Source organism: Talpa europaea, assembly GCF_964194135.1.
Source record: "Talpa europaea genome assembly, chromosome: 10".
NCBI classification, from domain to species: domain Eukaryota; kingdom Metazoa; phylum Chordata; class Mammalia; order Eulipotyphla; family Talpidae; genus Talpa; species Talpa europaea.
Genome location: NC_140077.1, coordinates 26557468 through 26584376, shown reverse-complemented (window position 1 = coordinate 26584376; position 26909 = coordinate 26557468). Strand labels below are relative to the sequence as shown.

The window sequence follows — 26909 nt, the reverse complement described above, 5'->3', positions numbered from 1 at the left end:
ATAAGAGGTTTGTATTTCAGAAGCTACTTTTAAATCATTTCCTAATATCAGGTAACTTTTATGCCTCATGGATGTGACAGGAATCCTGTAGTCTAGGTTTTTAGCCTAAATAAGGCTTTGCTTTCTTCCCCATTTAAGAATATAATCTGTGAGAATGAAGATAATTGAGTTTTCCAAGCTTAAAAGCTACATCAGGATAACAAATTTTAAAAGCTACCACCACACCACCTCTTGCTCATTAGATATGTGGCAGAGATGGCCCTAAAAGGGGATGTATAATTTTGTATATCTATTGATTACCCCATGGAGTTAGCCATGGCAAAAGAGGTAAGGATTTAGCAACCCTGATTTTCTGTATTTAGCCACCAGCTAAGATACATGTCCATTTTCTTGAATAAGAGAAGATTGAGAATTAGGTCAGGTATATTGGAAACTTCTAATATGATAAAGGTAATTCATGGCATTGGTGCTACAGAAGAAACTAATTTTAATATTTCTGCTCTTTATGTCCATTTGCTCTGGCTATTCTGATGCTAATGTAATAGTTTTGAGTGAGACTTAAATATCTACATGAAAATTATATTACCTTTTTAGAATCTTTCCAAAAAGGTACTCAGTTCACCTGGAAAAAGCAGATAATATATCAATGAGGCTTCAACTGAGAATGAATGAGATTAACTTGTATCTTTTTTATTAGTATTCAACAGTCGCTCACAGTTTTAGTTCCTCGTGTCTGGCCTTTTTTGCATCATACTATATCATCAGTTCGAAGAGCAGCTTTGGAAACTTTGTTTACATTGTTATCAACACAGGATGAGGTAAGAACTAATAATTATAGTAATCTTGAAATTTATATAAATCAATTTTATAAAACAGATCTGACCACTTGGTTACTCTTGCTACATATCCAAAGATCTGGAGAATGTGCGGGGCCTACGAATAGTAGTATAGTTATCTTGTAGACACATAAGCGCGTTACTGTGGCACCAGAAATATTTTAATATTTTGTTCTAGGTTGTAATCCCAATACTTGGAATAGCTTAATACATATGGAACCCTCAGTAAATATTCTGAATGAAAGATTGAATAAGTTCTTCCTGTCAGAGACCTATTGTTCAGTCTTTGCTTGCTGTTTGATTGACAGTTGGATGGTTGGCAGACCCTACCCCAGATTAGAAATCTGTATTTGAAACTCTGCAGTATGACTCCTAAAGATGGACAGTAGGGTTGTTACACACTTGCCTCCTCTCAAGGATTAGTAAATCTTAAGAGGATGGTATTTTCCAAGTATAATATCCTTTAGGAGTCACACATTAAAATGCTGAGATCATTCAGATTATCAGAGTGCAGATGGCAACTGTAATGCCCTGTTAAAGGCATCCCTATTTTTAAGATAACGCTAGAGATCAAACAAAAAAATAGTAGAATTTAGGGGATGTATCAATAAGCAATCCATTATCCTATCATGCTGTTTTTTATAAGTACTGCATTACTGGTGATTATACTTCAACTCTGATCATCTAACACATCAGCAGTAATCTGATTATTTTTTCTTTTTCCTTAAGAAAGTGGTGACATTAAATGCTGGTTGGTTTGCTCCCATATGGAGGGTGATTTCAACTTACCTGAAGCAGAATTTAGAGTTTTTAATCATAATCATACTTTTTGTTTTTTAAAGATTTATTGATTTATTTATTCAAGCACTGGGTACAGTCAGAAGCACGGGAGGGTGAGAGAATTCACCAGAGCCAGAGCAGGGAACAGAACAGGCAGTCCGACGAAACACACTGCTGAGGGGAGCAGCGGGCGCTGCAGGAGAGGTCTTTCGTGCCATGTGGGACCCTCGCTGGTGGCCAGGGATGGAACTGGTGCTGCAGAGGCTGCAGGCAGCTTTGCAGCTCAGCGCTCAACTGCTGCACCACCAGGGGAGGCCCCATAATCATACTTTTTACAACTTTCCAGTGATTATATGCCATTTAGTTTCTCCAGACCATTGGGGGGGAAAAATGGTAGTATTGCTTCAAAGTCTTGTCAAAATTATCCTTGATGAAGGATATGTTGATAAAGGCCATGTTGTCATGGTAGCATATTTATTATTTGACTTAAAACTCATGACATAAGCTGACACCCCAAAATTATATGATACAGCTTTGATTCTGTTTTTGTTTTCAGAACTCTTCATCTTGGCTTATACCTATCCTGTCTGATATGCTGCGACACATTTTTCAGTTTTGTGTTTTAGAAAGCAGTCAGGAAATTCTGGACCTCATTCACAAGGTACACAATGAATCTGTTTATACTCCTTTTCCCAGTAACTTGCTACCAAAAAATTTTAAAACTTTTGTAATTCTAGTCTGTTGTTCATGGTTTTAAGAAATTAGAAATCGCCTAAGAGATTTGAAAAGTCTGGAGATCTGCAAGATGAGACAAAGAAATGGGTTTCTTACAGAATGTAATCATTAAATCCCAGTTGGCCATGCTGCTTTTCTCTTACTATGTCACTTAACTAGTAAGTGTTTTAAGTACTTTTGATAGCTTTGATACATAAAATGAAGGTAAGACTACTTTCCACCAAAATCATTTTGTTATTTATCAGCTTGTATATTGATCCTGAAAAATATCTTTTGGAACTTATTGGTAATATATTGTCACAGTTTAGACATGTACTTTCCCCCCTTACTTAGCAAGATCAGTTAAATGTGATGCACATGTGCTCGCAAAGCGCGCGCGCTCTCTCTCGCGCTCTCTCTCTCTGTCCATTTTAAAAGGGCAGGTTTATTTAGGTTTCTTCTTCTTTGGAAGAAAAAGAGAGGCACTTGCATAGTCATAGGGTGGGCAGGAGAGCTTGTGTTGGAATCTTTAAGGAAGAGCCTTTTGACATATTTAATAAGGTTTATGAGGAAAATGGTAGTATTGGAACATACTATCCAGGAACATGGATATATCCATGTTCCTGGATATGTTCCTTTGGAACATATTCAGTTTAGACCAGTATTATTCTCGTAGGTGACTCATTTTTAACAATGTTGGATAACAGCTGTGTTATTTCTCTATACTTGTCTTAGTCTCTTTAGTGATAGGCATCAAGAAAGAAACTTTACTGATAAGATCATGAATCAAGACATATTGTTCTTAATTTATACTAGTGTATTACCCCCTTTAAATTTAGCAGAGGATGTGTATCAGGAGGGTTTTTTTTTTTAATTTATTTTTATTTATGTATGCATACAAGAAGAGGGATCTGGGCCAAAAGTGAAGGGAGGGGTGGTGGTGAGAGGCTTCACCAGAGACAGAATGGGGAGCAGAACAGGCATATCTACTGAAATATAATGCTGAGGGGAGCAACAGGTAAGACAGGAGAGGTCTGCTGAGCCGTGTGGGTTAGCTCCCTGGCAGGGGATTGAACTCAGGCTGAAGTGACTTGATAGCTTGGAGATTTTTGTTTTTATTATTGTTTTATTTTATGTATTTTTTACATAATTTTTCATTTTTGTACAATGTGTGCATTTTCATTTTGGTTATAGTCCCTGTAAAATTCCCACCACCCTTGTTTTGATCCTTCTTCCTTCTCTCCCCCGTCCCATAGTGTGTCTCTGGTTTATAGTTGCCTGTTGATTTTGATTTTTATTATAATTAGTGTTTTTCCTGATCCCTTATTTGGGTTTTCTAAATTCTTGCTATGAGTGAGACCATCCGGTATTTTTCTTTTTCTTTCTGGCTTATTTCACTGAGCATGATTCCTTCCAGCTCTATCCATGTTCCTGCCAATGGCATGAGTTTATTTTTGTTGATTGCTGAGCAATATTCCATTGTGTATATGTACCACATCTTGATACAGTCATCTATTTTTGGGCATTTGGGTTGTTTCCATAGCTTACCTATTGTAAATAGTGCTGTAATAAAAATAGGGGTGCAGGTGCCCTTTTGAATTAATGTTTTTGTGTCCTTTGGTTAGATACCTAGGAGTTAGCTTGGAGATTTTAACCCCTGTGCCACCAGAGAGGCCCCCCTGGTGCAATTATATCTTCAAGTATATATTGAATATAGGACTTCTTTCGCATCAAGCTGATATATATAAGGGATTTCAGTGACTTATAACTATTTTTTGATGGGTATTTTTTATTTTGATGACTATTTTTTATGGCTGTCTTTTATTTTAAATGATTTTCATAAAATACTGCAGAAAATTCTTTGTATATCTTTTTTTAAACTATGTTTTGTATTCTTTAGTATAGAAATCTACCTCAAAAAGTAGTATTTAAAAATAAGCCTCTATATTGACTTGTAAAATTATCTCTGTACTATTTCCTACTTAATTTTTTTCAATTCAGTATTCCAAAAATAAGTATTAGGTCTTACTAGGAAAATTTCATTTTCATGTTACCCTTTCACTCTGTAGGTTTGGATGGAATTATTAAGCAAGGCTTCAGTTCAGTATGTGGTAGCAGCTGCTTGTCCATGGATGGGTGCTTGGCTTTGTTTAATGATGCAGCCTTCTCATTTACCTATTGATTTAAATATGTTGCTGGAAGTAAAAACTAGAGCAAAGGTAAGTATAGAGAAAGACAGTGTATTTGTTCAGTCATAATTATTAATGCAGGAGGGAGGTACATGGGATATGGGCACAGCGTGGTTTGGTGGAAGATGAAAAATATATATAAAATAAAAATGAATTCTTTCCTTTCCAATAGCAAAAGAAATGATTTACTATTAGAGGCTTTGGCTAGAGTAATCAGAAAAGAAAATGATTAAATTAATGCTTTTTTTAATTGTTGAAAATTTCCAAGAGTAAATAGCAAATACATGCTAAACCTTCACTTTGATTCTTCCTCTAAGAAAATTAATGTTTTTTTGTCAAAAGTATTAAAGGAGAGATTATAGTCTATTATACCATATATAGTATTTTCCGTAATGATTTCTGTCATACTACATTATGTTTACAGTTTTGAGATCAAATGTAAAGTGTCATTGGGTTCTTAAAAAGAATAATACAGTAACCATGTAAGAAGTCTATTGCTTTATTACAAATGTGATTTCATTAATTTAACATGAGAAGTTTTTTTTTTAATTAGGACCTTGACAAAATGCATGGTTATTTTTATCTGTTAAAATTTTATGAAAGGACAGTGGACTGTGGTGGAAGACTATGGGTGCTTTGGTGGTGGGAGAGGTATGGTGACCATACTGAGAGGAGAAATCCTACAGTGTCAAAAAATTAACAAAGGGGTAAGAAAATGATACCTACTGAAAAGAGGCTGAATGCCCCCCAAATTTTTTAGTGTGAAAAGAACAGTATTTTAGTAGAATATAACAATGAGAATATTTTCAGTGTTGCACTTTAACTTTTAATGATTAATCTTTAATTACTGGTTTTTTTCATCTTTCCCTCTAGGAAAAAACAGGTGGTAAGGTGCGCCAAGGCCAAAGCCAGAGTAAAGAAGTACTTCAGGAATATATTGCAGGTGCAGACACCATCATGGAAGACCCTGCTACCAGAGATTTTGTGGTTATGAGGGCCAGAATTATGGCTGCCAAGTGAGTAGACATAATTTCAGAAGTCATTTAACCATAAGAGTCTGTATTATATCTGTCAATATATCCTATATATCAATATATAGTTATAGAATAAGAAAAATTAAAGCATAAGAAAACATTCAAAATTTGGGGGGAAGCTTTGAAACGGGGGGTGGGGAGGTGGTGTGTGTGTGTGTGTGTTTGGTGTGTGTGTACACACACACATAAGTGTACAATCCCCTCCCCTGAGGGTTTCTACGTTTTTTAACAAAAATATGTTAACGTCTTCCTTGGGAAAAATTATTGCTTCAATAGGGGAAACTTACTTCAAGTGATTTCTGTAGTTACTTCTTTTTTTCTCCCTCTTAGGTTGTTAGGAGCACTTTGTTGCTGTATTTGTGATCCAGGTGTAAATGTGGTAACCCAAGAAATTAAACCAGCTGAATCCCTTGGCCAATTACTGCTCTTCCATTTGAACTCCAAATCTGCCTTACAGAGAATTAGTGTTACTTTGGTAATCTGTGAATGGGCTGCTTTACAAAAGGTAAGATTTTGCCCCCAAAATAATGAAGACAAATTAATTAAACTAATTTCCATTAGCTGTCAGGATTATTTTCATTATAGTTGACAAACAGAAAGGTGAAACTTTTTTCTGTATGAAACTCTAACAGTTATAGAAAGGTATTCCAAAATGCATTGAAAGATTGTTTCTCTCCTATTGGTCTTTAACCTTAGACTTTCTTAGCACCTCCAGTCTTGAACCTGAGATTACTAGCTATTTCTGTACTTAGTATTTGCTCTTGATCCTGCAATTACTAACAAATGTCCCCATTAAAAAACATTTAAATGGAAGCAGTCCAGAAACTTTTGGTCATTCATTCCTCTGTATCTCTCTTTCACTAGAAAGTATAGAAATTAAGAGGCTTTGAGTATTAGCGATCCATTTGTATGAGTGGTAGCAAGGGCAGAATTTTTGGTCACAGGAAGAATAAAATTTCCATATTTAAACCAAATCTTCATGTTTCCAAATAAGCCTTGCAGCATTTTTAATCTTTAATTTCTAGTAAGATATATGATTTTGTATAAGACTTGCTTCTGTAAATCAAAAAAACTTCCTGCTGGCTTTGTTTATTCCATTGACTGGAATTCTGGAAATTTAACTGTCTGCACTTGCTGTGAGAGTTGTTACTGCCTCTTAGCAGTTTGTCAAAACTGTGTCTAAAAGTAATTGAGCCATGCTCTGTTGCAACTGAAACCGCCCCACCTTTGCCTCTGGAAAGAAGCAAGGCTCATCTGTTTTTAGGCAGGACTCGGTGTACTGGAGAGGCAGTGATGATGTGTTTTTGTGCCTCTCAGACTCAGCAGCAAGTGTTGACAGTTCGGTTTCTGGACCCTCACAGAGCTTCTCTGGATTTACTCTGTGAAGCCCAGGCTGATCACCCAGATCCCACAGAACCCCTCATGGCTCACCACTGAGGCCATTCCCCCTCTGGTTGGGGCAGGCAACAACCAGAGAGAGTGGGAAGGGTTAGTTAAATTTGGGGGCAGGTAAGTAGCTTTTAAATTATATATCCATTTCTACAGTATGGCATGTGAAAGCTGTGGGCTCAACTGTTAAGAAATCTAATGAGTTTTTAAATAACATTTTTAGTGCATGCTAAGTGTTCTTTTCTGACTGATTTCTTTTTACAGTTACATATTTTAAAATCTGCTATATATATAAACATGGAATAAGTTCAGAGTAAAGTAAAAATAATTAGGTGGAAAATTTAATGGAATGTAATAGTTCCATGTGCATGTTCTGTAGTCATTCATATTAAAATTTTAGAGTAGTTTGAGTGTGATATCTTTTCTCTGTGCAACTAACTATGTTGTTTGGATATAACAACATAGATTCAAAATCAGTAGGAATTTAACTTGGCAGTTTGCAAGTGAAGATTTATGCATCTTTCAAATTATGTTTTTATATTTGCTCTGAATATTTGTTGTCTTATGTTTTAGGAGTGTAGAACTGTTACCCTAGCTGTGCAGCCACGTTTACTTGATATCCTTTCAGAACATTTATATTATGATGAAATTGCCGTTCCATTCACACGAATGCAGAATGAATGTAAACAGCTTATTTCATCATTAACTGATGCACATGTTGAAGTTGGTAACAGAGTAAACAACAACGTTTTTACAATAGATCAAGCTAATGACCTGGTAAGTAAAGAATTTTAAATAGAGCATGAAATAAAGACTAGAAATTTGTCATGTTTTGTTTACCATACAAACAGTAATTTTTTGAAACTGTGGCTTAGTAGCCTATCATCCCTACCCTTTAGAAAGAGTATTTTACTGTATTGGCTTTTCTTGAAGTAGGAGAATGAGGAAGGGTTGTTTTGTTTTTTGTTTGTAAATCTTAGTGTCTGACAAACCAATGCACCTTTGTTAGAAAATGTTTTCCTTTTTTTTTTTTTTTTTTGGTTATTTGTCTTAATGATTGGCAGTGTATAGGAAAAATTAGTTCTGTAAGTTCCTGAGTATTTTTCTCTCCCCTCCCCACTTATGATAATATTCAAACATAGAGAAAACGTACAAGGATTAAACATTGAGCACTCAGTATATCCCCCAGCTAGAACCTTCAGTGAACATTTTACTAAATTTGTTTTATCACATCTATCTACACTTCTATTAGCCATCAGCCCTTCATATTTTTTTGGTGCATTTCAAAGCTGCAAATATCAGTATATTTCAGTATGTATATGTCATTAACTCAAATTCAATATTTGTTTTGCATTTTTAAAATAAAATTTATATATGACATCTCATGTCATAACAGCTATATAATTTTTATGTATAATTATATATGATATTAATATAGTTATATAATTTTGAGACACATCTTCACATCTCTTTGTGTACTTCATGCTTCACTCACCTTCTACCAAAGCTTCAGGAAGTGCACAGATCTTCAGTGGACCATTTGATAAATTTTAACAGATGCACATATCTATGAAACCCAAATCCTTATCAAAATACAGGCAATGGCATTACCACTTGCCTGTCAGTCCCTGCCTTTCCACACCCTCTTTTAATGTTTCCTCTATATAGATTACTTTTGCCTGTTCTAGAGCTTTGTATAAGTGAAATGATATATTCTGTGATGTTTGGTATAAGAATTTTTCATCATGTTTCTGAAAGTAATCCATGCTGTCATAGCTATCAATAATTCATTCTTTTTTATTGTTGAATTTTAGACCTTTAATAAGTATACCACAATTAGTTTAAGCCTCTTTTCTATTGATGAACACTTGGGCTGTTCCTAGTTATTGGCTGCTATAAACAAAAGTGCACTAAACATTTATTTTTTATTTTTTATTTTTAAAGATTTATTTATTTATACAAGCACTGGGTACAGTCAGAAGCATGGGAGGGTGAGAGAATTCACCAGAGCCAGAACAGGGAACACAGTAGGCAGACTGATGAAATACACTGCTGAGGGGTGCAGCGGGTGCAGCAGGAGAGGTCTGCGTGCCATGTGGGACCCTCGCCGGGGATCGAACCGGCACTGCAGAGGCTGCAGGCAGCTTCGCAGCCCAGTGCTCAACCGCTGTGCCCAGGGGAGGCCCAGCATTTTTTTTTAAAGATTTATTTATTTATGCATACAAGAGCTTGGGTACAGGCCAGAGATGCGGGGGTAGGAGGGTGAGAGGATCCACCAGAGACAGAATGGGGAACAGAACAGACAGACTGAAAAACACTGCAGAGGGGAGCAGCAGGTGAGACAGGAGAGGTCTGCTTTGCCGTGTGGATTGCTCCCTGGCCGGCCGGGGATCGAACTCGTGCTGCAGAGGCTGTGGATTGCTTCATAATGCAGAGCTTAACCCCTTGCACCACCAGGGAGGCCCCCACTAAACATTTTTATACAAGATCTTAAAGGCATATATTTTCATTTCTTTTGGGTGAATACAACAGAGTGAAATTGTTGGTTTGTAGGGTAGGTGTTTATTTGTTTTATAAAAAATTGTGGACCTTTCCCCAAAGTTACTGTATCAGTTGCCCAACTCTGAATATAATAAAAACTATTAAATTGTATACCTTAAATGAAAACAGTTATAGTATATTGATTATATCCCAGTAAAATTGTTTTTAAAAATAAATTAAGCAGTCTTTTAAAGTAATATGATACAACAGTCTTAAAGCTTTAGGTAGCTCTTGGCAATTAAAGATTGAATTAGTTACTTGCACCATTTTTTTCACATTTGCTTTCTGCCATCCCCAAATTACCTGGACATTTTATCACTAGATGGGAAGTCAGAGAAAGAATAAAAGTAATCCAATTAGCAACACTGAGCCACTTTGCAACAGGTACCCTATACATTTTTGAGTTAAGAATATTATTACCTAAAGGAAGTTCATGAATTTTGGTATTATAAGAGTTTATATTTGCTGGTAGCTTCTCATTTCACAAAAGTACATGTGGGTGTTGAGGTTGGCTTTCTCTCAAACATATTAGACATATTTAAAGAATACATAATTTTGTTCTCAAGAACAAAAGAAAGAATATAATGCTAATGTTAAATAACGTCAGATTAAAATAAAGTTTAGGTGGGAGGTTTAAGACATTTTGTTTTCTAAATACTAAACATTACTAGATATTGTGAAACTTAAAACTAAGAGCTAGCTGTCCTTTAGGAGTTCATAGACTATTTGGGGTTGATGTGATTAATGATTTTTAATTTCTCTTTTTTAATAGGTCACTACTGTTTTTCATGAAGTCACATCATCTTTTGATTTAAATCCACAAGTGTTGCAGCAGTTAGATGGTAAACGGCAACAGGTCCAAATGACAGTTACAGAGACCAACCAGGAGTGGCAAGTGTTGCAGTTGAGAGTGCATACTTTTGCTGCATGTGCAGTTGTGAGCTTACAACAACTTCCAGAGAAATTAAACCCTATCATAAAACCATTAATGGAGACAATTAAAAAAGAAGAGAATACACTAGTGCAAAACTATGCAGCTCAGTGCATAGCAAAACTCCTGCAACAGTGTACAACAAGGACACCTTGTCCCAATTCAAAAATTATTAAGAATCTCTGTAGCTCACTTTGTGTGGACCCCTATCTAACTCCTTGTGTCACATGTCCAGTACCAACACAAAGTGGCCAGGAAAACTCTAAAGGTATATATCTATATCTAAACCTTTGTTTGGAGTAGAGAAAAACCTCTTAAATTTGTTTAAAATTTATGAGTCAGGTATTAACCCTTACCTTCCCTTTCAAGACCATTATAGAGTCTAGAAAATTTAATTGTATCAAATGTTATTGAATGGAAATTCTGCCTATAAAACTAGTTTCTTAAATTTATTGCATGTCATTAGATAAGTGAACTCTATTATCTTTACCAAATAATGTGTAATTAGCATTTTTATTTTCATCTGGGGAATTTATATGGAAAATAAGAATTGCTCTTTGTCTCAAGGATCAGCGTTTCTTCATGTGCCATAGTCTTCTATGATTTTTTTGTTAATGAGATTTTGGAAAAACAAATTATTCAAAATGTAATAAATGTTCAACTTTGGCACAATATATATTAAGAAAAATGTGAATGAAGAAGAGGACAGACATTTTGCATATCAGCATCTTAAAAATGTAATAGGGTGATTCCCCACCCCGACTACCATAATGCTATGTGAACCTGCAGTATTTTGTAGTGGTCATTGTTTCTTAATTCATGGTAACTATGGACATTTATTTTTTTAAGAGAGAATTTATATTCTACAATGTTTCTTTTTATATCTAGACATTTATTAAAAATATTAATATACTTAAGTCATAGTCATTCTTGCATATAATTTTTCTTGTTAATATAATGCTACATTTTTGATTATATAAGGATAATCATAACTAACAAATTTAATGTTATAAATTATCAAATATTTTGTTGACATTTCATCGTCTAAAGAAAATGTCATTGTCCTATAAAAATTGAGGCTTAAAGGACAGTTTTAAAATATGTTGTATCTCTTTTAAAACAGGAAGATTTGGTCATCTATATTATGCTTCAAAGTTATTTAACTTTTTTCCTTATTAGGATCTAACTCTGAAAAAGATGGAATGCACCATACTGTCACCAAACACAGAGGTATAATTACACTCTATAGGCATCAGAAAGCTGCTTTTGCTATAACAAGTAGGCGAGGTCCTACTCCTAAAGCAGTGAAAGCTCAAATAGCAGATCTTCCTGCTGGAAGTAGTGGAAGTATCCTTATTGAACTTGATGAGGTAAATGGTTTTTTTGTTTGTATACTTTGATTTTTAAACACGTATCTTACAGATGGAATTAAGATGTCTTATCAGTTCTCAAATTGTATTTTTATCTATGTATTTTTTAAAGATTTATTTATTTATGCGTACAAGAGCTGGGGTACAGGCCAGAGATGCTGGGGGTGAAAGGATTCACCAGAGACAGAACAGAGAATAATAGAACAGGAAGACTGACTGAAATACACTGCTGAGGGGAGCAGCAGACAAGTCAGGAGAGGTCTGCTGTGCCATGTGGGTTGCTCCCTGGCTGGCTGGGTATTGAATTTGTGCTGCAGAGGCTGCGGATTGCTTCATAGTGCAGTGCTTAACCCCTTGCGCCACCATGGAGCCCGTTGTGTATGTGTATATATATATATATTTTTTTTTTTTTTCCCCAAAAGACTTATCTATTTATGCATACAAGAGCTGGGGTTCTGCTGTGCCATGTGGGTTGCTCCCTGGCCAGCCGGGAATCGAACTTATGCTGGAGTGGCTGCGGAGAGCTTCATAGGTTGCATCTTAACGCTTGCGCCACCAGGGAGGCCCCCCCCCTTTATATTTTTTAAATGAAAGAACTGGAATTTGATAATAGCCTTTTGGATTACTCTAGATACACGATCCAGAAAAATTGCAGACGTCTTCAAATTTCTCATGCCTGTTAAAACTTTTACCCACTTACTTTTGATTATCTCCGTAGGCAAGAAATACTCTTGATAGTGGGAACCTAAGTTATTCATAAATATAAACTAATCCATTCCGGTAGCAGTATCTTCAGAGATGTTAAGTAACAGTGAAAGCTAACATTTTCAAATACTGTCAATGTCAGAAATTCCTCTTGCTCTTCAGAGGATAAGTTTATAAGTGTCAAATAATTGTTGTTCACAGGCTTTTAGTCAACCTTTTATAAGTATGTAATATGGGCCTCCCTGGTGGCGCAAGAGGTTAAGCACAGCACTATGAAGCTATCCGCAGCCTCTGCAGCACGAGTTCGATACCCAGCTGACCAGGAAGGAACCCACATGGCGCAGCAGACCTCCTGTTTCGCCTACTGCATTTCAATCAGTCTGCCTGTTCTGCTCCCCGCTCTGGCTCTGATGAATCCTCTCACCCTCCCGCACATCTGGCCCATACCTTGATTCTTGTATGCATAAATAAAATACATAAATCTTTTAAAGAAAAAACCAAAGATCAAAGGCAGGAAGTGGCCATGATTACATGGTGGGAGAGCAAAGAAAGAAATGTACTTGGTCAGAGGGTTGGGAGCCAAATAAGGTGAGGCTCAAAAGAACTATGAGGATTGAAGAAAGTTGTCTTTTTTTCCCCTCTAGTTAACAGGGAGGTGACCCACATGGTGCAGGAGACCTCTCCTGTCTCGCCAGCAGCTCCCCTCGGCAGTGTACTTCAGTTATTATGCCTGTTCCGCTCCCCATTCTGTTTCTGGTGAATCCACTCACCCCCTGCACCTCTGACCTGTACCCCAGTTCTTGTATAAATCTTTAAAAAAATAGAAAAATAAAAGTGTGTGATATGAAGTGGGGATCTAAATTTATTTCCTCATATTATATGGCCACCTCTCCCACTATTAATTCCTTTCCTTCCTTATAATGGTATGTATCTCTTTAATATATCATGCTTCATATATGTGAGAATCTATTTGGGCTTTTTTTCTGTTGTTTTAATTTGTTCCACAGTACAATCTTCATTAAAAACGATAAGAAAAAGTGGTTTTTAAAAATCTTACAACTACATTATTACAATGGAATGAATGCTTTAGGTAGCTTTTTGGTTGCAAGACATAGGAACTTACCAGAGATCAGCAGGTAAATTATGAATCCTAAAAGACATGTTTAATGTATTTCTGTAACAAAGAGGCCTATTTTAAGGTTCTTTTATTTAAATTTAGGTATATTTTTTCAAGAATACTTTGAATGAAGACTTTTTCACTAAAGATATTCTTATTTTTTTTTTTTTTGAAGATTTATTTTTATTTATGTGTACAAGAACTGGGGCGCAGGCCAGAGATGTGGGGTGGGGGTGAGAGGATTTACAGAGACAGAGTGGGGAGCAGAACAGGCAGATCTACTGAAATACACTGCTGAAGGGAGCAGCATATAAGACAGGAGAGGTCTGCTGCACCATGTGGGTTAGCTCCCTAGCCAGGGATCAAACTCATGCCACAGTTGCTGGCGATAGCTTGATAGTGCTGAGACTTTAACCCCTGTGCCACCAGGGAGGCCCGCATTCTCATTATTTTAATAAGAGGTCTGTGATTTTGATATTTATATCTCTGGTTTGCATAGAGTTTCCTTTACTTATATAATCTTATATATTTTTATATGTTATTTTATGTAAAAATATAAGTTGAGGTTTAAATGCCCATGTAAACTTCATTTTGAACAATATCTATACTGTGATAAATATGTCCAGTACTTAATTGGCTAATGGTAATACTGTAAATTCTTAGATGGTGACTTTTAAATTCTCTTATAATTTCAAATGCATTACACTTTTTCATGAAATTCTATTTTCAACTAACATTTAATTTTAGGCCCAGAAACCTTACCTGGTACAACGGAGAGGAGCTGAATTTGCCTTGACTACTATAGTGAAACATTTCGGTGGTGAAATGGCAGTGCAGTTGCCACATCTCTGGGATGCTATGGTTGGTCCACTGAGGAATACAATTGACATAAATAATTTTGGTGTGTACATATTTTTCTGAGGTTTTTTTTACCCCCTTGCTCTCTTCTGATTTGGATTTTTAACAATTTCAATGTATGTCCATCACAAATGTCCTTATAAAGCTGATAAATTTTAAAAACTGTTGGTAAAAACAATTTCATATCATTTTGTATATTTCTCACTTTTTTCCCCCTAAGAGTTTATTTGTATATACAAAAATTGGGGTACAGGCCAGAGGTGTGGGGGTGAGAAGATTTACCAGAGACATAGTGGGGAACAGAACAGGCAGATTGACTGAAATACACTGAGGGAGCAGCAGGCATGTCAGAAGAGGTCTGCTGCACCATATTGGTCACCTCCCTGGCTGGGGATCGAACTCATGCTCAGTGGCTATGGATAGCTTCATAGTGCTACGTCTTAACCCCTTGCACCACCAGGGAGGCCCTTCACTTTTTTTCTATTACATATTTAGAAAGAGACACTTGAACTGGATTATTATGTTAAACATCTTTAGTTGCTTTAACTACATTACACTGGCACTTAAATTAAGGGCATAGGCATTTAATATTATATTAAAAAGTAAAATAAATTCTCTCTTGATGGCTGGGGAGGTATACTAAAACTTTTTGTGGACTTCAGATCTTGAAAAACTATTTGTAAGGTAATATGAACTTAAAACAATGTATTTTAATAGATGGAAAGTCCCTCCTTGAAAAGGGAGATGGGCCTGCCCAAGAATTGGTGAATTCTCTGCAAGTTTTTGAAATAGCAGCAGCTTCAATGGATTCTGTGCTTCATCCCTCGGTAACTAATGCAAATGTAGTTTTTATCAAGTGGTCTTATTAAAAGTTTTAAGGCTAGGAAAATGTAACTATAATGTAATCTCTAATAATTCCATTTTCTTTTGCATAGTGTAAATAGATTTTTTCCTTACTAACAGTGCTATTGTGGGCTTTGAGGCAGAATTGGTGCATGAAGGAGAGCAGTCACTTCTGGGAGCTTACAATACGGGGTAGTGGGAATGGGTCTCTAACATAGAAACTGGGTATAAATAGGAAAGAAAGCTGCAGCACTATTCATCTGTGCCATCTTAATATAGATCCAAGAAAGGTCATATAGCCTCTTTCTAAGATAAGTCTAAAGATAGAAGGAAGTTACCTGTCTAAGATGAAGCTAGTCACTGGCAAAGATAGAATGTTTGTACTTTTTGACTGTTGAAATATTTCTTACAAAAATTTGGAACAGAGGAAGAAAGAAGATAGACTAGATAATTCTCTAGCTTTTCCGTAAAAGAATGTATTATTCTTTCCATTTAACTGCAATGGGGAGTTCTCTGATTTATAGCTTTGTGAAGTAATACAGCTCTGATTATTCATAACTAACATAAAAGGGAGACTCTACAGAAGAATAGGAAAGAATGAACTTTTCCTGTTTATATAGTAATAAAGTGTGTCCTTTTGTTAAAATATTGCTGATTCATCATTAGGAAAGAAAAAAAATCCATCCATAAGCTCTTATCCTCTATGATCCACAAATGCACACAGTTGAAGCTGTAAGGGTAGATTGTTGAGTAGGTAGCTGGCTCTCATCAACATTAATCCTGGCATTCCATCCAGCAGACCTTTAATAATGGCATATGTGCTGTTTGTGATCATAATGACTGTGGTAAATTTACCAAAGTATGGTATTTGAAACAAAATCAGGAGCACTCAACTTAGTGAATAAAAAGTATGTACCTAAAGTGCTACCGAACTTGAAGGGGGCTGGTGATGTTTGGTGTCATTTTCCTAACTCCTGTAGAAGAATCTTGTAAGCATCTTTTGATGTGTTCCCTATTAATTTTGGAAAGAATTGAGTTCCTAATGCCTGAGAGAGAGTATTAAACAGGGTTCTGCACCTCTATTTTCTTTCTGAAGGAATGATAATGCCTTAGTTTGGGTTTAGATTGATTTTATTGAGAATGTTTTAATAATGTCTTAAGGTAATTGTAGTGTTCTTTAATTTAGAGTTACTTTGAAAATTGAAAGCCTCTAAGTATAGGCTATTGTAGTTATATTTTCAACAGTTGATTTCCCTAATGAATATTCTAATTGTCTTAAATGTTTTATTTGTAGTTGGTACAACATTTGCCTCATCTTTATATGTGCCTTCAGTACCCCAGCACCGCAGTGAGGCACATGGCTGCTCGTTGTGTAGGCGTTATGAGCAAAATAGCTACCATGGAAACAATGAATATTTTTTTGGAGAAGGTTCTTCCATGGCTGGGAGCAATTGATGATAATATCAAACAAGAGGGTGCAATTGAAGCACTTGCCTGTATCCTTTTTTTATTTTGGCTATTCAGAAATTATATTCATTTTTATTTAAAGATGTCTAAAATAAAATCCATTTATTCAAATAGGCACATAAATAACCTGTCTTGTCCCTGAAAGAAAACTTTGTACATTTTATTTTGAAGTGTTTTTATATTACATTAGAAGTACATTATGTACGTGTTTATATTTTATTAAAATTCTCACACTGGAAGTTTAAAAATTTTATATTACATTAGAAACAATTATGTATGTTTATATTTCATTAAGATTTTCACACAAAAAGTTTAAAGAATTGCTATTTTAAGAGATTTTTTCATAAGGTAAAAGTAATTCTGTAAATTTAGTAACTGATCCATTTGGTTTATAATCATTTTATGAACCAGATAATATGTATGTAATCCTTACAACCATATTTCAAAGTTCATTGGTGAAAGATAAATGCACTAAACAAGTAAAAATATTCAGGCAAGCTCTTTGCTAAGTAATAGTATGGCACCCACTGATGTTCTTTTCATTTGAAAATTATTCCACAGATCAAGAAAGATGGAGATTAAATCAGTAGAAACTGTGGTTCAGAAATACTGAATATTTTAGGAGGACTGATCTCTGGGTCTGCTGTGTCCAATTTCTGACAGTCAAGATCCTGGTGGGAAATTTGGAATTAATCTTTGAGTAACACTGAGTTGTATTCCATTGCTTGGAATGTAACTCACTTTATCTTGGTATTGCAGTTCTAGAAATTTATAGGAATTTATCAAAGAATATTATTAGTTGGGCTGTCTTTGGGCCAGAGGGGTGGTAGAACTTTTTTTTTTTTTAAAGATTTATTTATTTATGCATACAAGCTGGGGTACAAGCTAGAGATGCGGGGGGTGAGAGGATCCTCCAGAGACAGAGCGGGGAACAGAACAGGCAGACTGACTGAAATACACTGCTGAGGGAGCAAGGCAGGAGAGGTCTGCCTTGCCATGTGGGTTTCTCCTTGGCCGGCTGAGGATTGAACTCATGCTGCAGAGGCTGTGGATTGCTTCATAGTGCAGTGCTTAACCCCTTGTGCCACCAGGGAGGCCCGGGTGGTAGAACTTTTAATAACTGAAAACCAGACTCTTCATCAGACTACTCCTCATGGAACTGGAAGAGTGTTGCATTTTCTGTATGCAAAGGAACTTAGATTGTGATATGAAAAATATCTTATTGATGTCTACCTTTCTAAATTGGACATTTTTGTTTAGATTAAAAAATATGTAATTTGAAAAAAAAAGTCATTAGTCAGATTCCTGAAGTTTTCCTGAGATGAAAACATCATTTAATGTTCTTAATCAAGAGAAAATTACAGGGCCTCCCGGGTGGCTTAGTGATTGAGTGCTGGATTGTGAAGCTGCCCGCAGCCTCTACAGCACCGGTTTGATCCCTGGCCGCCCCGCGAGGGTCCCACATGGCGAGCAGACCTCTCCTGCCATCCACTGCTCCCCTCAGCATTGTACTTCGTCAGTCTGCTCTGCTCTCCCCCCTGGCTCTGCTGAATTCTCTCACCCTCCCGTGCTTCTGACTGTACCTAGTGCTTGTATAAATAAAGAAATAAATATTAAAAAAAAAACTTTAAAAAAAAAAAGAGAAAATTACATAATGTTATAAAGGATCAATAGTGTGCACATGCTTTTTTTTTTTTTTTTTTAAAAAGATTTATTTATTTACACAAGCACTGGGTACAGTCAGAAGTGCGGGAAAGTGAGAGAATTCACCAGAGCAGGGAGCAGAGCAGGCAGAAGGACCAAAGTACACTGCTGAGGGGAGCAGCGGGCGGCAGGAAAGGTCTCCACGCCATGTGGGACCCTCCTCCGGTGGCCGGGGAGCAGCCTGGGATCGAACCGGTGCTGCAGAGGCTGCGGACAGCTTGGCAACCCAGCGCTCAACCGCTGTGCCACCGGGGAGGCCCAATGTTACAAAGGAGCAACAGTGTGCACATGCTGTTTTAACTGAATTGTCATAGACTTTGAGGAACTTTACCCTCTTAGAGTAGAGATGAGAGGATGAGGAACAATTTTAACAATATTGGTGTATCTCTTTGCAAAAATGTCTACCTTAGAACCATTTAGAAATTTCCTTAATAATTGACTCAGGTGTAATGGAACAACTGGATGTTGGTATTGTCCCATATATTGTCCTTTTAGTTGTGCCTGTGTTGGGAAGAATGAGTGATCAAACGGACAGTGTCAGATTCATGGCAACACAGTGCTTTGCAACACTAATTAGACTCATGCCACTTGAGGTAAGTTGAAGATACTTGGTTTATATACTTGGTTTTCTGTAACCATGTCTACAATAATTGTGACCCTTTTTAAAGAACATGTCAGATTGGGAAAAAAAGGACAATGTTGTTTTGAATATATTTACCTTATAAGCACTAAGAATTGTATACTTAATGGATATTTCATTGACACTATCCAGAAAGAGAATTGTTCCTAAGTAACCCTGATGATCTAGGTAATCCCAGAATCCAGGTAAAGATTGCATGAAAGGTAAACTGTGCTAAAGTTTTCATGAAAGGTAAATTTGAGAGTGGTAAAGTAATTGAAAGTGTAAAAAACAAATGAATTCTCCGTGAGACTATTAAGAAAGCAGACTACCAGGCCAAACTTGGAAGATTTTGGAGTAAATTTATGGGGGAGAAATAATATGTGAATCCAATGAAGAAAACAGAAGTAGCTTGAAGCAAGGGAAGAACCAGAATCCCACTACCAAGCTGCTTAAAATATATATATATAATTTTTAAAAAATTTATTTTTATACAAGAGCTGGGGTACAGGCCAGAGGCACAGGAGGGTGAGAGGATTCACAAGAGGCAGAGCAGGGAGTAGTACAGGCAGACAACAGAAATACACTGCTGAGGGGAGTAGCGGGTGAGATGGGAGAAGTCTGCTGTGCCTTGTGGGATTCGCGCCAGCTGGCCAGCTGGGATCAAACCCGCACCGCAGAGGCTGCGGATAGCTTCACAGCACGGTGCTCAACCCATTGCACCACTGGGGAGACCTGTTTTATACATTTTTTACATCATTTTTCACTCATAGAAGGAATTTAGAAAACCTAAATAAGGGACCAGGAAAAAAACTAATTATAATAAAGTAGATTAGTTCTTTTTTTTTTTAAAGATTTATTTAGTTATTTATACAAGCACTGGGTATAGTCAGAAGCGCAGGAGGGTGAGAGAACTCACCAGAGCCAGAGCAGGGAGCAGAGCAGGCAGACTGACGAAGTACACTGCTGAGGGGAGCAGCGGGCGGCAGGAGAGGTCTGCGCGCCATGTGGGACCCTTGCCCGGAGGCCGGGGATTGAACCGGCGCTGCAGAGGCTGCGGGCAGCCTCGCAACCCAGTGCTCAACCGCTGCGCCTCTGGGAGGCCTATTTTACACATTTTTTACATCATTTTCACTCATAGAAGGAATTTAGAAAACCTAAATAAGAGACCAGGAAAAAAACTAATTATAATAAAGTAGATTAGTTCTTAAACAACCTCACTGCTACTTTTCTGAAACAAACTACTTTAACATGCATCATGAATGATTTATGTGTACTTCACATTAAAGATGTCCATTCAAGAGTTGAGATTTGATAGTCTTTTTTTTTCATTCCTTCCAGGACATTCTTAGATGAAACCAGCTTGTAAGAATACTAGGAATACTGTGAGGAATACAGTGACTACTGGTACATTTGTTGCTGAGTCATGAGCAGTTTTGCCCACCATTACTGTTACATTAGTGCAAATGTCAACACAGTGAAAAGCAAACAATATCTTTTATTATGTAATAGCTTTCACTTCAAGGACTCTTTGAAAAGTTTTGGGAATCCTGAGGAATCTGCAGACCACATTATACCTTAAAGAATCATAATACAAAAATTGAGAAATTCTTGTAATAGCATATTATTATCCAACTGTATTTGCCTCTTTATCAAGTAATGCATGGTGTGGGGAAACGTAAGTTATAGCTGTGGTCTTTAAACCTCAAATCGCATTATTTTTAATACTAGTCACATTCTTTAAACTGTTTGCCTCCCAATATTTAAACTACAATATTTAAATGTTTTTCTGCATTTATATTTTGGTAAGACTTGAAATTGTTTCATAATCTGCAAGTTATGAGTAGTTTTAAACACTTTAAAAAATCATTTTAGGCAGGCATTCCAGATCCTCCAAATATGTCAGAAGAATTAATTCAGTTGAAAGCCAAGGAACGACACTTCTTGGAGCAATTGTTAGATGGGAAAAAATTAGAGAATTACAAAATTCCAGTACCAATCAATGCTGAGCTCAGAAAATATCAGCAGGTAAAGTTTTATATTTACCTTGTAAATATAGTGACCATTCCTTTCAGATATACCTTATTTCAAATTTTTTTGTTTTGTGTCTTATACCCATTTAACTCTTTTGCCTGTAAAAATACAGCTTTTTGTTCTGTCCATATATGTTTTTTAGAAGAAAAGCTTTTTTTTTTTTTTTTTTAAAGATTTATTTATGCATACAAGAGCCGGGGTACAGACCAGAGGTGGAGGAGGTTGCGGGGAGGTGAGAGGGTTCACCAGAGACAGAGTGGGGAACAGAACAGGCAGATTGAAGTACACTGCTGAGGGGAGCAGCGGGCGAGTCAGGAGAAGTCTGCTGTGCCATGGGGGCTGCTCCCTGGCCGCCTGGGCATCGAACTCATGCTGCAGAGGCTGTGGATTGCTTCATAGTGTGGTGCTTAACCCCTTGCGCCACCAGGGAGGCCCTAGAGGAAAAACTTTTTAATCTGTTCACATTTATAATTTTTCTTTCTCCCAACCTTTCAGGATGGTGTGAACTGGTTAGCATTTCTTAATAAGTATAAACTTCATGGAATTCTGTGTGATGACATGGGTTTAGGAAAAACTTTACAGTCCATCTGCATTCTAGCAGGAGATCATTGTCACAGGTAATTTTAGATGTTATCTTAAAAGAAGGAAGGCATCCAGATGTTGAGAAAGCAAGCAGGATAATTTATTGTTTTTTTGCTATTGCAAAGGGCCCAGGAATATGCAAGATCGAAATTGGCAGAATGTATGCCACTTCCTTCATTGGTGGTTTGTCCACCAACATTAACTGGTCATTGGGTGGATGAAGTAGGTAAATTTTGTTCCAGAGAATATCTCAATCCATTACATTATACTGGACCTCCTACTGAAAGAATAAGGTAAGAACTATACAACAAAAAACTTTTAACCTTTCATTTTAAGTAGTGCGAAAAGAGTAAAATGTATTAAAAACAAATTCTAGGTAGCATTTTTGGTTATAAGACATAGAAACTTATTCAACTTATTTAAGACAGGTGAGTACATTTACATAATCAGTGAGACTCATCAAAATTCATATTCTTTTACCAATTAATTGGGCTTTCTAAGTATGGAATCTAGAAGGTTATCAGGAACCAAAGCCACTTTCTTGGGGAGCCTTGTGATCATCACGTCTCCTAGGTGCTTCTGTTATATTTTCATTGTTTATCTAAAACCTCTCCCACCTTCCTCTTCCCTAAGAGTGCTTTTGATCCACAGTGACTGCTGTGGCTACTCTGAGACCATCAAACACTGCTCTTGTAGCTTTACCCTCTGCACCATGGGATTGCTTCCTGGCCGGCTGGGTATCGAACTCGTGCTGCACAGCCTGCAGATAGCGTCACAGTGCTGTGCTTTACCCCTTGCGCCACCAGGGAGGCCCCTCTATTGTATATTTTCACTTGCCTTTCATGGTATGATTACTATATTGTCTCCTGTTTGCAGATAAGAAGCCAAAAACATGGGGCCTGGGTCCAAGGCCATTCATTAATTAAATGGGATTAGTGAGGAACTGGACACAGACGATGCACAAGCTTGCACTCTTAAATAATTTACTGTAGTTTTTGTTAGAATTCATTCATTTACAGGTATAGAAAATTCAAACTAGCTTAAGCAAACAGTTTATTAATTCACTAAATTGATAATTTCACCAATGAGTTCTTGCTTCAGGAATGATAGTTTGCGCTTCCTTCTCATATGCAACTTGTTCTGTTGGTATCTACCACATTTCAATTGGTGGACAAGATGACCATGATCCCCAGAAGGGAATGTTGAGTTAGTAGGACAGATTAAAAGCACCCTTACAAGGTGGTAGCTATAGTTAAACTTTGCTGATTCCCCTTTTCCTAATCTTATTTATTTTAAAACACAGGTTACAGCATCAAGTAAAAAGACACAATCTGATAGTGGCTTCATATGATGTTGTAAGGAACGACATAGAATTCTTTAGGTGAGAATTAAAATTTTTTTCTTTAGAAAAAGTATTAAATTTGAATAGATTTTTGTGTTTTACTGATTCAAGATTTTTCATATAGCTCCTGACATTCTGTAGAAGAAGCTAAAATTTTCCATTTCTTCTCCCCTAGAAATATTAAATTTAATTACTGTATTCTTGATGAAGGCCACGTCATCAAAAATGGGAAAACAAAATTGTCAAAAGCAGTAAAACAGTTGACTGCTAATTACAGGATTATTCTGTCTGGAACACCAATCCAGGTAATTATTTACTGTTTTTCTTTTTTTTTAAAAAAAACTTTCACCATGTGGAAAGGCTTGAAGTCTTTGCATTTGGCAGTGAATTAAAGAAGGGATTTTGTTTTTTCATTTCTAGGGGTGATAATTTCTCAGTAATTATCTTACTTTTAGAATTATAAATTTAGTATGCAACAGTATCTGAGCAAAGCAAGTTTTTTTTTTAATCTTTTTTTCTTTTTTTATAGAGGCATGTTTTATTTATTTATTTGTTTGTTTGTTCGTTTATACATGCACTGGGTACAGTCAGAAGCGCGGGAGGGTGAGAGAATTCACCAGAGCCAGAGCGGGGAGCAGAGCAGGCAGAAGGACTGAAGTACACTGCTGAGGGGAGCAGTGGGCGGCAGGAGAAGTCTGCGCGCCATGTGGGATCCTCCTCCGGTGGCCGGGGAGCAGCCGGGGATCGAACCGGTGCCGCAGAGGCTGCGGGCAGCTTCGCAACCCAGCGCTCAACCGCTGCGCCACCGGGGAGGCCCTGAGCAAAGCAAGTTTTAAGTCATATTTCAAATATATTTTAGGCTACAGATATAGAAATCTATCCAACATCTGGGGGACATTAGTCAGACTATTCCACACTGGCTGTTCTCCCTCCAGAGTATTACAGCCCAGTCTGACTTAGCACTGAAAGAAATCGACAGCTGATTCAAAGGCAAATCATATAGTAGAGGTGTGGATATCTAGGGTGAGGAAGCAATTGTAAGGAAGAGTTTCCAGAAACTTATCTTGGAAAAGGAGCTGGGTGAGTATGTAGATGTCTTCAGATATTCTCCAGAGATTCTGTTATTTTCCAGAGGAATTGTTTTGCAAATGTTAACACCCAGCTTAGATATCCAACCTTTATAGGTAGAAAGCCTCTATCTCCAGTTAGTGGGAGGGTAAATAGCAAGTGACCTCTAAGATTCATTGTGAAAAAGAAAATTGGTGGTTCTTTATGAATATATGAATATATTTTTCATTTAAATGTAGTTTTGCTATAGACTATTGTTTTAATAACCACAATAGATAATTACAAGTATTTCCAACTATAATAGAAGCATTTAAAAGGAAAGAATACTCTTTAGTCTTACCAAGATTTTTTTGCCTTCTATTTAAACTTATATGGAAATTTCACAGTATTTTAAATAAGTCATTGCTTTCACAGCAAAAGTTATGGGAGGGGGTTGTTCTTGTTTTGTTTTTTTTCTGAAAGGCCCTATTTCTTTCCTCCTTCCCCACATCATCAATTTACTCTGAAGTTGGAAGGTGGGTTTTTGCATTGAAGAACAAGGAGACAGAGCTTAAGTGGGATTAGAAGGGTGTCCATACTGGGAGAACAGCCCAGCATGGTAACCAGAGCCCTCCTCAGGCTTCTGAGAAGGCTGAGATAAAGACCAGGGGTGCTACCTTAGGATCCATACATTGGCAAAGTGTCCAAAATGAAAAAAGTGCTGATTTTTTTTTCTCATGAAACTTCAACAGTAAAATTGGAAAGAAGCTATACCTACGCCTTGTGACCCATGAATTCTTGGTGGACTTGAACTATCACCAAATTCTTACAGGTTTTCCTTTATTGAATAAATGGTGCTATGGGCCAAATTCCTTAAAACATGCTGTTTGTCATATTCATCTTTCTGCTCTTCTGTTTATTATTGGATAGATGCTACCAGTAGGGCACAAATTCTATGGATCAGGCTTATTCTGGTGGAGGAGACTTGGAAATTTCCCCCCATAAGAGTATTTTCTCCAAGGAAAGCTGAAGTAAAATACAGACTTATACCGTAAACCTAAAAATGTGGTGATAATATGTCACCTATGTCATCATAATGGGCTTTTGTTAATTTTTAATTTTTTAAGAATAAGGAAATCATTCCAGTATATGAAAGATAACTGGTATTCTCTTCTTAAATTCAGAACAACGTTTTGGAACTGTGGTCATTGTTTGATTTCCTCATGCCAGGATTTTTGGGGACTGAACGCCAGTTTGCTGCTCGATATGGTAAACCAATATTAGCAAGTAGGGATGCTCGGAGCTCCAGTCGAGAACAGGAAGCAGGTATGAAAGAGGTGTAATTCTATACCCTGTGCAAGTGAATATATTTTACTCCGAACTTTTTGAAAGCCATTTTCTTTATTAACAGGTGTTCTTGCAATGGATGCATTGCACCGCCAAGTCCTGCCATTTCTTTTAAGAAGAATGAAAGAAGATGTTTTGCAGGATCTTCCTCCTAAAATTATTCAAGACTATTATTGTAATCTTAGTCCTCTCCAGGTTAGGAATCTCATGATAATGATCGTGTTTGTTGGTGGTATGATAAAGTAGAATGCTTTATATAAGCCACAGAAATACCGAATACAGGGGATTAGCCTTTGGCTTTATCACTCCAGTCTACTTTCTGCTTCCCTTAGATTTTAGAAATACTCTTTTTCATACACATGTAGATAAGGCCTAAATGAATCTCTTTGGACATGTGCATTTTTAACATAGCATTAAAACAGAATCTATTATCATACTTGCTTTCTTACATGTCTGCATAATTGAGAAAGTCAGAAGGTTAAATTGGTGGGGTATATAAGCCAGTGTTTATAAAGACCAAAAATATGGCTATTAATGTTGTATCCTCACAACAGCATTATAGGTATTATTAATCCCCATTTTTGCCAAAAAGGAAAGTTTAGAAGAAAAGTTAATTTGCTCAAGGTTATATAGCTACTATCTATGAGGGCTGAATTTCAAACTTTGGGAAATAGGACCTTATCCCTCTTGGATTAGCTATAAATGTTTGAAGTAATTTTTGGCTTCTGCAGTTCTTATTTTACACATAGATAATATCAAAGGGATTTATTTTGTGCCTTTTGTTGAGTAGTACTTTTTTGTATGGGGAAACTGTCCCTTAGTAGGACAGGGCCTATGATCAAAATTTTCTGTTTGAATATTTATTTTATGCTCTAATTAGTATGCATCAATCTTTTTCATTATCAAGAGTTGATTCACTATCACCAAATGAATAAAAGATAGATACATCCAAAAACTTGGCTTTTCCCACTAGTGTGTAGATAAGATATTAGTATTTACCTTCACAACATGAGTTTAGTGGCGGGACACTAATTTAGATGCTGAGAGCTCTATGATCATTTATTTACCTTATCTCTCTGGGCTTCTATTCCTCATTTGTAAAAGTGGAATTAATATTTCTTGAAAGGATGATTTTAGGAGTAATGCAATAATGACTTTCACAAGTAAGTGGAATAAAGAAAAGGCGTCATATGGAAAAAACCTTAGGTCCCTATAACTGTTACACTGTCAGCCAGCATAAGGCTCACTGCTGGAGGGGGAGTGGAGAGGAAAATAACATCCTACTTGGGTTAGCATTCTTCCTTTCACATTGTTTTGGAACCTAGAAGGCAGAACCCAGACCCAAGGTAATGCTTGCTAGGAGTCGTCTTTTAGTTCACAGTGGTGTTCTTTTAAATCTTTTTTTCTTTTTAAATAAATCAATAGAGTATTGTCCACATTGCTTCACTTAAGATTTTTCT

The 26909-nt window shown here is 36.6% G+C and overlaps 1 protein-coding gene across 1 annotated transcript in view; it reads left to right on the top strand.

Annotated features, from left to right (window-relative positions):
* Nucleotides 1–26909, top strand: part of BTAF1 (B-TFIID TATA-box binding protein associated factor 1) — a gene marked incomplete at both ends in the record, with an annotated part of 76752 nt that overhangs the window by 41905 nt on the left and 7938 nt on the right. Inside the window, 19 exon segments of the mRNA XM_084244664.1 lie at nt 698–818; nt 2173–2277; nt 4400–4549; nt 5393–5535; nt 5884–6058; nt 7516–7719; nt 10256–10682; nt 11594–11784; nt 14354–14507; nt 15182–15291; nt 16602–16803; nt 18923–19071; nt 20973–21125; nt 21627–21748; nt 21839–22006; nt 23017–23094; nt 23231–23360; nt 25287–25428; nt 25514–25644. Coding sequence (XP_084100790.1) covers nt 698–818; nt 2173–2277; nt 4400–4549; nt 5393–5535; nt 5884–6058; nt 7516–7719; nt 10256–10682; nt 11594–11784; nt 14354–14507; nt 15182–15291; nt 16602–16803; nt 18923–19071; nt 20973–21125; nt 21627–21748; nt 21839–22006; nt 23017–23094; nt 23231–23360; nt 25287–25428; nt 25514–25644 — 3055 coding nt within the window.